Source organism: Cinclus cinclus, chromosome 7 (genome assembly GCF_963662255.1).
Source record: "Cinclus cinclus chromosome 7, bCinCin1.1, whole genome shotgun sequence".
Classification (NCBI taxonomy): domain Eukaryota; kingdom Metazoa; phylum Chordata; class Aves; order Passeriformes; family Cinclidae; genus Cinclus; species Cinclus cinclus.
Genome location: NC_085052.1, coordinates 6830217 through 6842663, shown reverse-complemented (window position 1 = coordinate 6842663; position 12447 = coordinate 6830217). Strand labels below are relative to the sequence as shown.

At 38.7% G+C, this 12447-nt stretch overlaps 1 protein-coding gene across 1 annotated transcript; it reads left to right on the top strand.

The window, feature by feature from the left end:
• Positions 1–773: 773 nt before the first annotated feature.
• Positions 774–11949, top strand: LOC134045893 (pancreatic lipase-related protein 2-like). Its single transcript, XM_062495991.1, is given in 12 exon segments — positions 774–822; positions 1945–2099; positions 3067–3192; positions 4067–4201; positions 4665–4773; positions 5463–5582; positions 5671–5793; positions 7977–8092; positions 9016–9145; positions 9768–9879; positions 10900–11068; positions 11660–11949. Coding segments are annotated over 12 exon segments (1485 nt in total). The 3' UTR covers positions 11801–11949.
• Positions 11950–12447: the final 498 nt, after the last annotated feature.

The following is a 12447-nucleotide window of genomic DNA, read 5'->3' as shown; positions in this document are numbered from 1 at the left end:
TCTTTGCTCCTAAGAGTGTATTGTGGACTTCAGGGGACTGGGAAGACTGGTCAGAAAGGGAATGCAGGCTCTGCCTGTGCAGCACTGGTTAGATGATCTGGGCATGACATTAGATTTTTTAAGAATTATCTATTTTCCTTTCAAGATAAGTTGCTCATGGTAGTGGTGACTTTTCCTGCTTCACCTTGGAGTAGATGATGGATTCCATTTACCCCTGTGCTTACCTATCAGCTGGTGATTAACTGATCAGGCACATGAGGGCTGATAAGCATGCATGGCTGATAGCAATGATCAAAATGAGTCTTCAAGACCATCTGTATGATTAATAACCACAAATTATATTTGTTCTTGGGGTGTTTTTAAATGCAATCACTGATGGCAGTTCTGTGAGTAACTTTTCTATGAAACCCTAGGACATACTTCAATCTGTAATATGTTGTTGCAAATCCTGTAAGAATTTAATTTGCATTCCCATAAACTGCAGCTCTACAGAGAAAATAAATTTCTGTTTGTCAAGGAGAGGAAGATGATCTTTAAGGATTCCTAAAGGATTGCCTGATTATGCAAAATCTCCATGGCAAACAGAAATAATCCCAAAGCTCCTTTCTTGAAATCTTACTATTTTTGAGGAAAAGTTTGTGTTTGTTTGGATCTAACTCAGTAAATGACTGATGTATGGAGTTTTGAGCAGTTTTGGTGGGTTAAAGGAACCCTAAGGTGAATTCCAGATTCTAATTTCAATTATGTTTGGATTGTGTTCTTAATCACTTCAGATGCTTGCAGTATGGATCACTACTCTTTTTCTCCTCAACGCAGCCAGAGGTGAGACACATAAAGAATAAAACTTATAAAGAGTAAAACTGATGTGCAGCTTACTCCAGGATATCTATATTCTAGAAAGAAACCTGTTCATTGGAATGGATTTAACATAATTCTTCATTAGGACCACTGAGTCATGTCGTGACTTTCCCGCATTTAACTCATTACTTTTCTAATTCTGTAAAGGTTTTTGCAGCTAGGAAAGAGAATGGGAATAAGAAAGATATTTTTATATGCAAACTGATACTGAAATTCTTCCAGAACATTTTCCCCCTACCCACCCTCAACTCACTCATGGTGGCTACAGCCCTGGTAATGAGAGCCTAGGCACCCACTCTTCACAGTGCTATTCAGAGAATGAGAAAATAGTCTTGGCTCAAAATACCTCTTTAATAACAGGAAATAATAGACTTTTTAATAGCAATATAAATGGGATTTCACAACAGTTGTGCTATAAGTGTGGAAGGATGACAATTAATGGCAACACCTGCATATCATATTTGCACCATTACTGTATTAAAGGCACAATAGAAATTGTGAAACTGGTCCTTCGGACATAGACCACACTTCCTGAGGCTGTGCTTTGCTCTAAGCATCCACTCAAATCCCATTTTATTGCTTCCACTAAAATCTTATGGTGTTTAAAAAGAAAAGATAAGGGAGATGTTTAATGTCTGTTGTGGAGCAACTAGAAGTATGTATTTTAATGTTTTGGTTTCTTTTTTGCTTCTTCATGAACTGTTGCACAACAATTTAGATGATCCCTGGAGTTTAGGACTGATTTAAAGGACTACTCTGTGCTGACAGCAAAAGCTGATTTCTTCCCTGGATCAAGATTTTATAGTCTCTTCCAAAGGCTGTGTTAACGATATGTTTGACCAAACACAACCTGAGTTCACCAAGCTGAGCTCCAGGCTCTGTCTGCTGCAGGAAGCTTTCCTGAAGTTCAAGTCCTTGTTACAAGCACCTGAGCCTAACTGCAGCCCTTAGTGAAAGATGCCCAGAAGTGCCATCCTAATCCAAATCAGGCTTGTTTGGCTTTCCTGGTGTAAACCCTCTCCTGTCAGCTGTACAGAACCTGTGACATTGCCAGAACACTAATATATTTTTCTTTGTGCACCCCAGGAAGGGAAGTTTGCTACAAAAGGCTTGGGTGCTTTTCAGACCGCCCCCCATGGGCTGGGATCCCAGGGAGACAACTGGCAGGCTTGCCCAGCTCTCCAGATGCTGTGAACACAAATTTCCTTCTTTACACCAGAGATAACAGGGTGAAATACCAAGTAAGAAGATGCTTTGTTTTTAAATACTGACATTGGACAAAATATTCAGTGAATTGTAATGCAGCTTTGGTTGTCACGTATTTTTACTCATAAGACCCCCCCAGGAGAACCTCCAATTTTGTATTAGACACATGATCATTTTCTTCCATCTTTTTTCCTTTTTCCTCATTTCAGCTCTCTGAGGAGCCAGATATATTTGCAACATATTAATCACAGCCCTCTAACACAAGTTATTGCAGGCAAAAGGCTCCAGAATTAAGGGGGTTTATATAAATGGCAGTCAAAATCAATAGAGGTGTTTGTTAAGTCACTTCAGAACAAGTCCAACTCCTCCAGCTGAGAGGGTCTATGGTGAAGTTTTAACAAACCAGTCTTTCACTGAAGGTGAGATGTCTGCTAATTAGTGCATGACATCCCTCTTTTAAGTCAACAAAACCATAGCAAAAATATGTAAGAGCTAGTACTTGGAATTTCTTCTAAAGAAAATAATGTCTTCTTTCTCAATACACACCAAAATACCCACAGCGTCTGTAGGCCTGGTGGGCTTTCCCATAAAATATAAATGAAGCAATGGGTCTTATCTTCAAAGGAAAAAAGAAAGAAAAACAGGTATAGTTTCAAAGTCAACCACATAATACCTTTCAGAAGATGCTATCTTTGCATTGCTGTGGCCAAGTTTGATAAAATCTTGTACTTACATGGCATGTTGTACCAGTATATCACAAAGCATTGTGAAAAGATGCCAGTATCATTAGTTCAATTAACCAGAGAAAGTGAAGCATTTGTTGAAGTGATTGTTTGATTTCCCCCTGAAAGGCAGTTTAGGAATGAGAAATAAGACCCAACTCCTCTGTGTCTAGAACTCTGCCTTAACCATTGGGGTACTCTGCCCTTTATCAAAATGTATAGTGGGATGGAATAGTCACATCCTTGTTGTGTTTGTTGGTTGTTTGGATTTTTGGCACAGAAAATTTCAGCTACAAATCCTTCAACTATAAAAGCTTCGAATTTCCGAGCACACAGGAAAACTCGTTTCATTATACACGGCCACCTTGCCGGAGCAGATCTCCCCTGGATAACAAGCATCTGCAGGGTAGGTGCAACTATTGTTTGAAAGCCATTTTGCTTGTATTTGAAAGGCTAAATACCCACATCTGGCTTAAAATTCCCATGTAGAATTTACACCTCTGTTCTCATGTTAATTCAGGGGATATATAAGGAACACAAAAGTCCGAATGAAGCCCAGTTTCACACGAGCACTGTCTTGTTCCTGGCTATGAGTACAGTGCACTTCAGCCTTCTGCTGAATGCCCTTTTGCTGCGTTCACCTCCACAGGGAAAGCTTCAATAAATTGATTTTTCAATTCCTTGCCAATAATAAAGGGGGGGAGGGGGGAAGAGTGAGTTTTCTCACCTCAGCAAAAGGTCTCAATAAATGTGTCACTTTGAGTGACACATCTGATCTAATAAAACCATAAGGCTTTGTTCAGCAGATTGGTTTCATTCTACTCGGGTACATTTCAAAAGTGAAATTGTTTCAGACTAGAAAACAAAATCAGAAAGTTCTGTTGGCAGAAGTGTCTAAATAGAATATTTTGGTTATAATGTGTGAACTTCAGGGCTGAACAATTCAAGCACAAATTTGAGAATCCTTTTTGATGATCCAACCATAGAGAATTTGAAGAATAAAGCTTGGACCTATTTTGGTAACAGGGGTACTGTCATTAAGAGAAGTTGGTACCTTAGAGCCAACCAAGGCATCTAGAATGGAAAAAAAGAGCTAGAGGAAGCTTGTGAATGTCCTCTAATCACTGGTTCCACTCTGCCTCCTTGTGTTGACCTTTAGCATCAGTAGGAATTACTAAAGATGTGTCGGCATCAGTCAAACAAACAAAACAAAATGTAGTATACATATGCCCTGATACAATTGTAGTTAGTGCCTGTTTCCTTTTCCTGTTCTCCACCAGTTCATGTTTCACTCTGAGGATGTGAACTGCATTTTGACAGACTGGAGGGGTGGCTCCAGTGGTCTGTACACAGACGCTGTCAACAACGTCCGCATTGTGGGGGCCGAGCTGGAGTACCTGGTGAACTTCCTCGAGGTAAAAAATGTACCCCTCGAATGTGCACAGCACACATGGTAAAGGTCGTGCTCAGAGTGGCACCTTTAGGTTCGATTCAGTAGAGCCACAAAAAACAAGTACCCTGTAAAGCAGGTCCAAATGTTATAAAAGGGCTCTAATCCCACACAAATGAAAATACCTGCTTTAGTGTCATAATTGATTTTGAAAAACTAAAGTGACTTTTTAGCAGTTCAAAAGGTTTGAAAATCTGAAATTAAAAATTAAATCCCCTAGATTTAATGTATCAGGATAAGATGGTAAATAGCCATGAACACCCTGAAAATGAAGAGGGGTGGGGAATTGCTTCTCTTTAGGTAGAGATCCCATCACCCAGACACCAGGACACCCATCTCCATTGCCCAGTGATCTGGCCCTGTCCTGGCACTGCATGGGGACATGCTACAGTGTCACTGTTTTTTTTTCCTTTCCATAAACTTCACAGAAAGACTATGGCTACTCTCCTGCCAACATCCATTTCATCGGCCATAGCCTTGGAGCACACGTTGCAGGGGAGGCAGGGAGGAGGAAACCCGGCATTGGAAGAATAACAGGTACTGTAGCTATTTCAGCTGATAAAATTTTGTATTTTTGCACAACTTTAGAGCACTGAAGAACCACTGCTGCTTTATAAATATACCAATACAGAATGCAATGGGCTGGTTTGTATCACACATTGCTTTCTTTTAAAAACTCGATATTTTCTGCTTTCCTTCTCCCCCAGTCAGTGCTTTTCTCTGCATAGACATTGCTTCGTCTAAGCCATGCACAGAGTGAGCAGTCACACGAGCAGTTCAGGGAAACTGGGATCAGAGATGTGTTTCTTTATCTCTGAAGGGAACTCACTGACACTGAAGTAAAGGATACCAAGACATTCTGCAAATAAAAACAGACTTCTTGCCAAATAAAAATTCATAAATAAATCTACATGCTCAGAGCAACATATGAAGATTTCATATTATTCAATAAAATGACAAAAAAAAAACCCAGCAAACCAAACCTCTTCTTATATCATCATTCCCAAAAGTAAGCCAAGCATCCATCAGCATTTTACTGTGCTGCAATGCCTTCAGTCAGCTTCCTAATAAAAACCTGCCTGTTTTTCTAGCTGTGGACCACAAAATGGATTTTTATATATGGAGTAAAAGCAGAAATGTAATCACATATATAGCATACACAACCTCTATGTGATGATATACATATAGCATTATTTACTCAATCAGATGTATCTCCGTTCATTTAGGTTTGGATCCAGCTGGTCCCCTTTTCCAGTACACTCCCACAATGGTTAGGCTGGATCCTTCAGATGCAAAATTTGTTGATATAATTCATACTCATGCTGGTCACCTTTTCTTTGACTTTGGTAAGTTTTTATTTAAAGGCTGCCATTGGCACACAGTTGGCTACAGAACACCTGAGAGTGATCTGCCAGGATCCCTTGTGCGTTTCAGCTCCAGGGATTCTTCAGCCTTGTGGCCACCTGGACTTTTACCCAAATGGTGGGAAGAAGATGCCAGGATGCAACCAGCTTCGTGTGCCTCCTGCAACTCAAGATATCAATGATCTGATGAGAGGTAAATATATTTTAAAGAAGTAATACATCATTACAAGTTGCAGTTAGAAACAAAGGCAAGGATAAGGCAAGACCTTTATACAGATCAGATTTGGAATAGGGAGAAAATGCTCAAAATTTTAACATTTAAAGCTACCTCTGAAATACCCTCCAATTTTCTTTTGCACTAACCAAGGCAAATTCTAGATGAAACCTTCAGTTACAGCATGCAAAATTGTGCATCACTAGCTTTCTAAGAGCCTGCCACTCTGCTCAGTGGGAATTCCTCACATGAAGGACTGGTAAAATTTCATTCATGGATAATCCAAAAATGAGAATTTTCAAATCTGAGCTCTCCTTCTCCCCAGGAAGATATCACTCCCAATATTACTGGGATTCATCCATGCCATCAAGCTTTAGTCTCTTCAAAGGGAACAGCCCAAGGTTAAAAATACAGATGATAAAATGACTGCTCCATTAGTAGTTCTTCAAAGAAAGCTGGACAGTTAATCAGAATTGCCCTGGGATCCAGTACAATAGATCCACAAAATCCTTTCTTCTGATCCTAACCTACAGAAATGAGAACATCTGTTATTCACAGCTAAATGTTTTGAAATCCCTACCGTTGTTTAAATAATTTGCTTTCAAAAATGCTCTCTTTTACAACTGGTTGCGAACTTAGTAACAAAGAGAACTGAAAGTTGGCTGTGCTCAAAGTCACTTGGAACAAAAACACTTTCCAATTGAAATGCATAAAAATGTCGGCATTTAAATAAAAAAAAAATTAAATATTTTCCAGAGACATTTCACAAGGCTCTTTGCAATGTTTTGTCATGAAGGAGAAACTCAGTTCTATTGAACACGAGCAGATGGAGATGGTTGTTCAAGCAGCTCTTAAAAATAGAGACAGCCTTAACTCCCTCCCCTTGGTTAAGCCTTACTTTGTTTGGTAACCTCTCTTTTGTGTGCTAATGTTTATATTTATGCAGTGTTTTTATGTACAAAGTGCTTTAGAAATAATATTTAGTGACTTTTCCCCTACAGTTTTTGATGCAGTAGGAAGACTATAGGTGTTAAGTGAATTTGCCACTAACATAAATTGAGCCAGCTGTAAGAGATGAGAGTTTAAAAGCACAAACCCTTCTGAATTAAAGAAGGAGCTACTAAGAATACTCAGGAAGCCTTGATGATGCAGATTATTTTCAAGAAAAATAGACAACAAGTACTTTTCAGGGATATCTTAGTGTGGGGCTTCTTTTCTTTCCTTATGGAAAGAACAGTATGTCAACTGGTCAACACCAGTCGGTCTATCTCTGAGATGCATCAATATTGCCTTTAGGGGAAATTTTGATTTCACTACAAACTGTGCTAACTTGCAACTACTTCAGTGCCTCCCAGACTTCCCCCACCATGCACTGAAGTGGAATAGAGCACCTTTTTATACAAACAACCTAACTTTAGTATATTGTGTTTTGATATATCAGAGACCTCGGAATCAAGGAAGACAGCATTTTCTATAAGGGATGTGTAAATATAACTCAAATTGAACTTCCTTTCTAGCTGCTTATAAATTTCAGTCTGATGGGGAAAAGCACTTGTTTCAAAGAGTTCTGACAAAATCAAGGACATGCTGCCAATTATCCTGCTTTTCAGAGGATTTCACAGAATTGCTATCAAATAACTGCAGATTTTCTAGTGCTTAAAAACATCAAAAGCTACTGAATTTAAAATAATTGCTAAAATTACCTTTAATTCTAGAAATTAGTGGAAACTGTGATTTTACAGAATACCATGTTGTGATAACTGTAAGAAAAGGAAAACTACTTCATTATAACTGCTGCATGCTTTACAAAAACTCTAGCTATGAAATATTCCAGTTTTTGAAATATTGAAGGGGAATGCTCCCAAATACTTCTTGTTTCACCTTGGGGCATCTCCACCTATGTTAAAAACAACGTCTTTCCAACAGAAAAACAAAATGTATGTAGACATAAGTACACTATCTTAATACAAAGCCAAATAATTCACACTTTAAATTTTTTTCAGTGATTGCTATTTTGTTCACCTGAGATATCACTATATGTGGAAGTGTTTTTGAGGAAGAGAGACCCCAAAATGTTTCTTTGTCATGGACTTTATGTTAATGTATTGCTTTAATCACTTTTTACATGTCGGGATTTTTTGCTGTTTTTATTTTTTTCTCAGCATACAGATCTTTTGGATGTGGACATAAAAGAAGTCTCAGGTATTATGCTGAGAGCATCATCACTCCACACGGATTTGTTGGGTATCAGTGTGACACATACCGAGAGTTTGTGTTGGTAAGTACCAGGTCTGGGTCCATCTCAGGGCCTGTAGCCCTGCCCTTCTTCATTTAATAATTTCTGGGACAACCTCTACACTTGGGATCATGGGATATGGGTACAGGGGACATTCAGAACCACTGACTACCTTCATTCAGACCATACTCAAACCCAAGCAGTTTCACAGTAGATAAGTGAAGTTGATAATTTAGCCTTTTTTTCATCGAGTGCACAAATAGCCAAAGATCCACTAATAACAGTTTGAACAGAATCTCCCACGTATCAAAACTGAACTACCTAAATATAGCAATGCTATTTTTTTTTTTGACTGCAATTAAATTACTTTCATGCTTATTTTTTTACCTTTTTTTAATGGATGTCAGGGTCGTGATCTGATTATTTGATCTATGTAGGTAGATTAAATTCATTAAGGTTCTGCATGGGAATAAAGGATAAAGAGCTGACAGAACAAATCCCAAATAGCCCAAACTTCAGTATTCCTAAACATAAATATTTTTACCATATGAGTGAGATATCCAGCCAGACCCCCTTGGAAACATGGTTATCCATCCTGTAACCAGCAGAAAACCTTCCAGTGGACCCTATGAAAGATGAATATATTACCTGGATTTTACAGATCAGGTAGCAAGACATTCTTTATGGTATTGACTTATGATATCTGCCAGACCACAAGAAATTAGGCCAGTTTTCCAACCTGTTTCTCTCTGATTTTCAGCGACATGAAATAAGCTTACTGACCACCTCAACTCCTTTTTCAACCACAATGATAAATACTGAAGATATGATCTGAACTGAGAAGCAAAAACCTAAAAACAAAAAACCACCTGGGAAAAAGCTGAAATACCCTAATTTCCTAAAATTTAAGAAGTGAGATTAAAATAGATGATGTCTCATTACACACATTTTTATTTTCCCCCCAGGGAGACTGCTTTCCATGTCCAGAGGAAGGATGCCCACTAATGGGTCATTATGCTGATAAGTTTTTACATAAAACTGAAAAAGAACAGCAAAAGGTTTATTTAAACACAGGGCCCTCCCCTCCATATGCTCGTAAGTGCTCATTTTGTGGTGTATTCTAAAGTGGCGATGAATTATGTGTGAAAAAGAACCTTACACGTCTGCAGAGCTGCTGCAGACAAAGAGTTGCACTCTCTAAAACATCTAAAAAACCTAAAATTTTATGTGTTAGGAACATGTAGTATCAGCATTATTTGGGAAAGCTGGGAAAATTGTAAAAACAGATCAAATGACGCTCACCTTTGGCTTAAACTTGGTTATTACATAATTGCTTAAAAAATTCTATAAAGCTGAAATTGGGAGGAATTTTATGCTGGAAGTGCATAATTTCAAATTTTAAAATGTTGCATTGTTTTTATTGGCAAAATGTTATAAAACTGGAGCATTTCAGGATATTTTTTCCAAGCTCATCAAGTCAAAATGGCAGGGAGCAATAAGAAATACAGTTTTAGTTGTGATTAATGTAGAAACAGCCACAGGACTGGGAAACAGGAAAATTAATGAATTAACTGTAATTAACCACAGGTGCTTTTTGTTACAATCACATTTGTGAAATCCTTTCCTCTCTCTTAGAGACACTGAAACATATAAGAAATTTAACCCTTAGGAAAGACATCTCCTTACAACTGTAATCCATTTGATTTTCCTTTTCAAGGCTGGCGAAAAGAAATACATGTCAAAGTATGTGCAACAGACACCATGAAGGGAAATATAGATGTAGCCTTGACTGGAACTAATGGGTTCAGAAAAAAATATACCATTGACAAGTAAGTTTAATGTAGCTGTTGAAAACATGGCTCTATCACTGTTATCACATGGAATGTACACACAGCTATTTTTACATGCTTTTTCTGGGTGGTCTGTGATTTACTCTGGTAATAGAAGTAGCTGATAAGTGATTGAAGTTCTCTGTGCTGCAGACCGTGGTAAAAATCTGTTTGCTGGTTCCTCTTGCTCTGTATTTCCTTTTGTTTTCTGAGGTTGATGTTAGCACAGCAGAGTGGGCAAGAGCTCCGTGGCTGCTGATGGATGATTCGGTGATCTCTGAGAAGACAAAGGGCTCAGTGATGTACAGTCATCTAATTATCCCCTCCTCTGGGGAATATGTGAATAAGAAAGTTGCAGCTTGCCCATGAACTGTGCTGGAATATGGGATTCCTGTCCACTCACCCTAGCCTTTTCCAGTAAAGGTGAATTTAAATCTTGATAAACAGATGTTGGTCAGCAACTCGGTTTCAATCTTACTAAACAAACCTCCCCTGTGTTTGAACACAGTCCCATTGCTGGTCTGTACCAGGAGTGCCTTTGGTTATAAATACACCACTGCAGAAATAAACCCACAGATAATGTCAATGTTAATGTCACATTGCAATGTGTGTTCTGTTAAGAGTGAACAGTGATAACACAGAAGGCACAAATGTAAACTATAATTGAAAATTATATTAATTTTCAATTTCCTTCATGGTTGAGAGCAACCAGAAACTATAAGAGAACTTTTTGATTTGGATTTATTTGAAGATAGATCTTATTTTTCAAAAGAAATGTATAGAATAAATAACAGTAATACTTTCAAAGGCTGTGTTAACTGACATGTGTTTTCATCCTGAAAGGCACAGGAATTTCAGCAAATATATTTAAAAAGTTCATAAAATTCTAACAGTAGTATTCAAAGCCCCAACTCTCATGGCACCCTCCTGCACATCTCTCTTTCTGCCTATAGTCAAGTTTTCTTTTGGCCCTCATTGTGTAGAACACCGAGCATCACTTCTGTGTTTTTCTTTTGGCAGGGGAACTTTCCAATCTGGCAACACATACTTGAACTACATTGATACAGAAATTTCTGGGAACATTTCAAAAGTTGAGTTTCTCTGGAAAAATCATGTAGGTCATGTAGACAGCGGCTGCATGGGAGCAGAAGAAGTCAGAATAATATCTGGGGAAAATGGAAATATGTAAGTACATAATCTAATGTTGTAAAGGTAGAAGTTTTTCTCCTAAATTGCAGTTTCATGTGCCCAGCTCTCCATTAGCACAGAGCACAGCACACAGAAGCAGCCCTGCAGAGTTCAGCACTTACCTGCCTGGGCAGGGTACTTGATGCTGTCTCCAGCCTGAGCTGATGGGCCTGGCAGCCACTGGCATCTGCAGGACATTAGATACACTTTTGGAACATACCTCTCATGTAGTTTTAACCAAAATTAATCCAGTTTATGTGTCCACCCCACTCTGTCATGTAAACCAATGTGTGGTAAGTGGGGAAAATGGAGGGAGCAATTCACTTCAAAAGCACTCCTGTCCCAAATGAAAATGCTAGGGGAGCCTGATCAAAAAGGCAAACACATCCTAAAAGTTAATAATTAGTCATGAACTAGTAAGTCTTAAAAAAAAAAATTGATAACACACACTCTGTTCTAAGTCTACTGGAACTTATACTTTGGCCTATCATGAAATAAAAACAGGGTTTATATTGATTATGTTGGCTAGCTGCTACAAAAAAATGTCCCATTTCATGACAAATATCTCCTTAAACTCTCCCTCCGTTCCCAGGTCTGTGTTCTGTGGGTGTGGAACTGTGCAGCCCAGCATGTGGCAAGCCCTGGCTCTTTGCTGAGGACCAGGAATGCCTGGAACACTGCAGCAACCCTCACCAGCTGGAAGAGGACACTGCAGTCAGCAGCAAAGGATTAACAAGGCTCCCTCAACAGACTTCGAGAAATTTGCCCATCCCTCTATAAAAGCTCAATTTCCAAGTCAGTGCTGTCACCTTTTCTCCATGCAGGGCAGCTACACTCCTGTGAAATATAACAGAAAACATGTATGTTACTAATAACTGGGACTCTTTTCTATACCTCAAACAGGCATCTTCTTTATCAAAGCTGTATTGTACTTCTGAGGAACTTAAATTTTCTGGCAGCTTTCAATAAGAAACTGTTCTCTCTTTGCCAGTGAAGCTGAATTTTCCACCTCTACTTTGCCTTTGTGACAATGCTGAAGTCAGACTTGAGCTACATCATTTGGATTAGCATTGCCACTCCAAATTTGTCAGCTTTTTAATTGCATTGATTAGCCAAGCCAGACCACTAAGAGTTATAAGCTAAGGTTCCTTTGTTTCAACACAAGCTACCCACAAAAATTATTTCATTTTTTAATTACCAATTGTTGTCTAAGGCACGCAACTGATTTTTGCATCTGATGATGCAAAAAGGTTTATCATTTGGGTGCAGAAATTATGTGTATCAATCACACTGGGCGATGTTGTGTCCCATCCTGGCAACCAGCTATTCCAGAATGCTTCCAATGAGGTTCACCAAAAGGTGCTGATGTGTTACACAAGG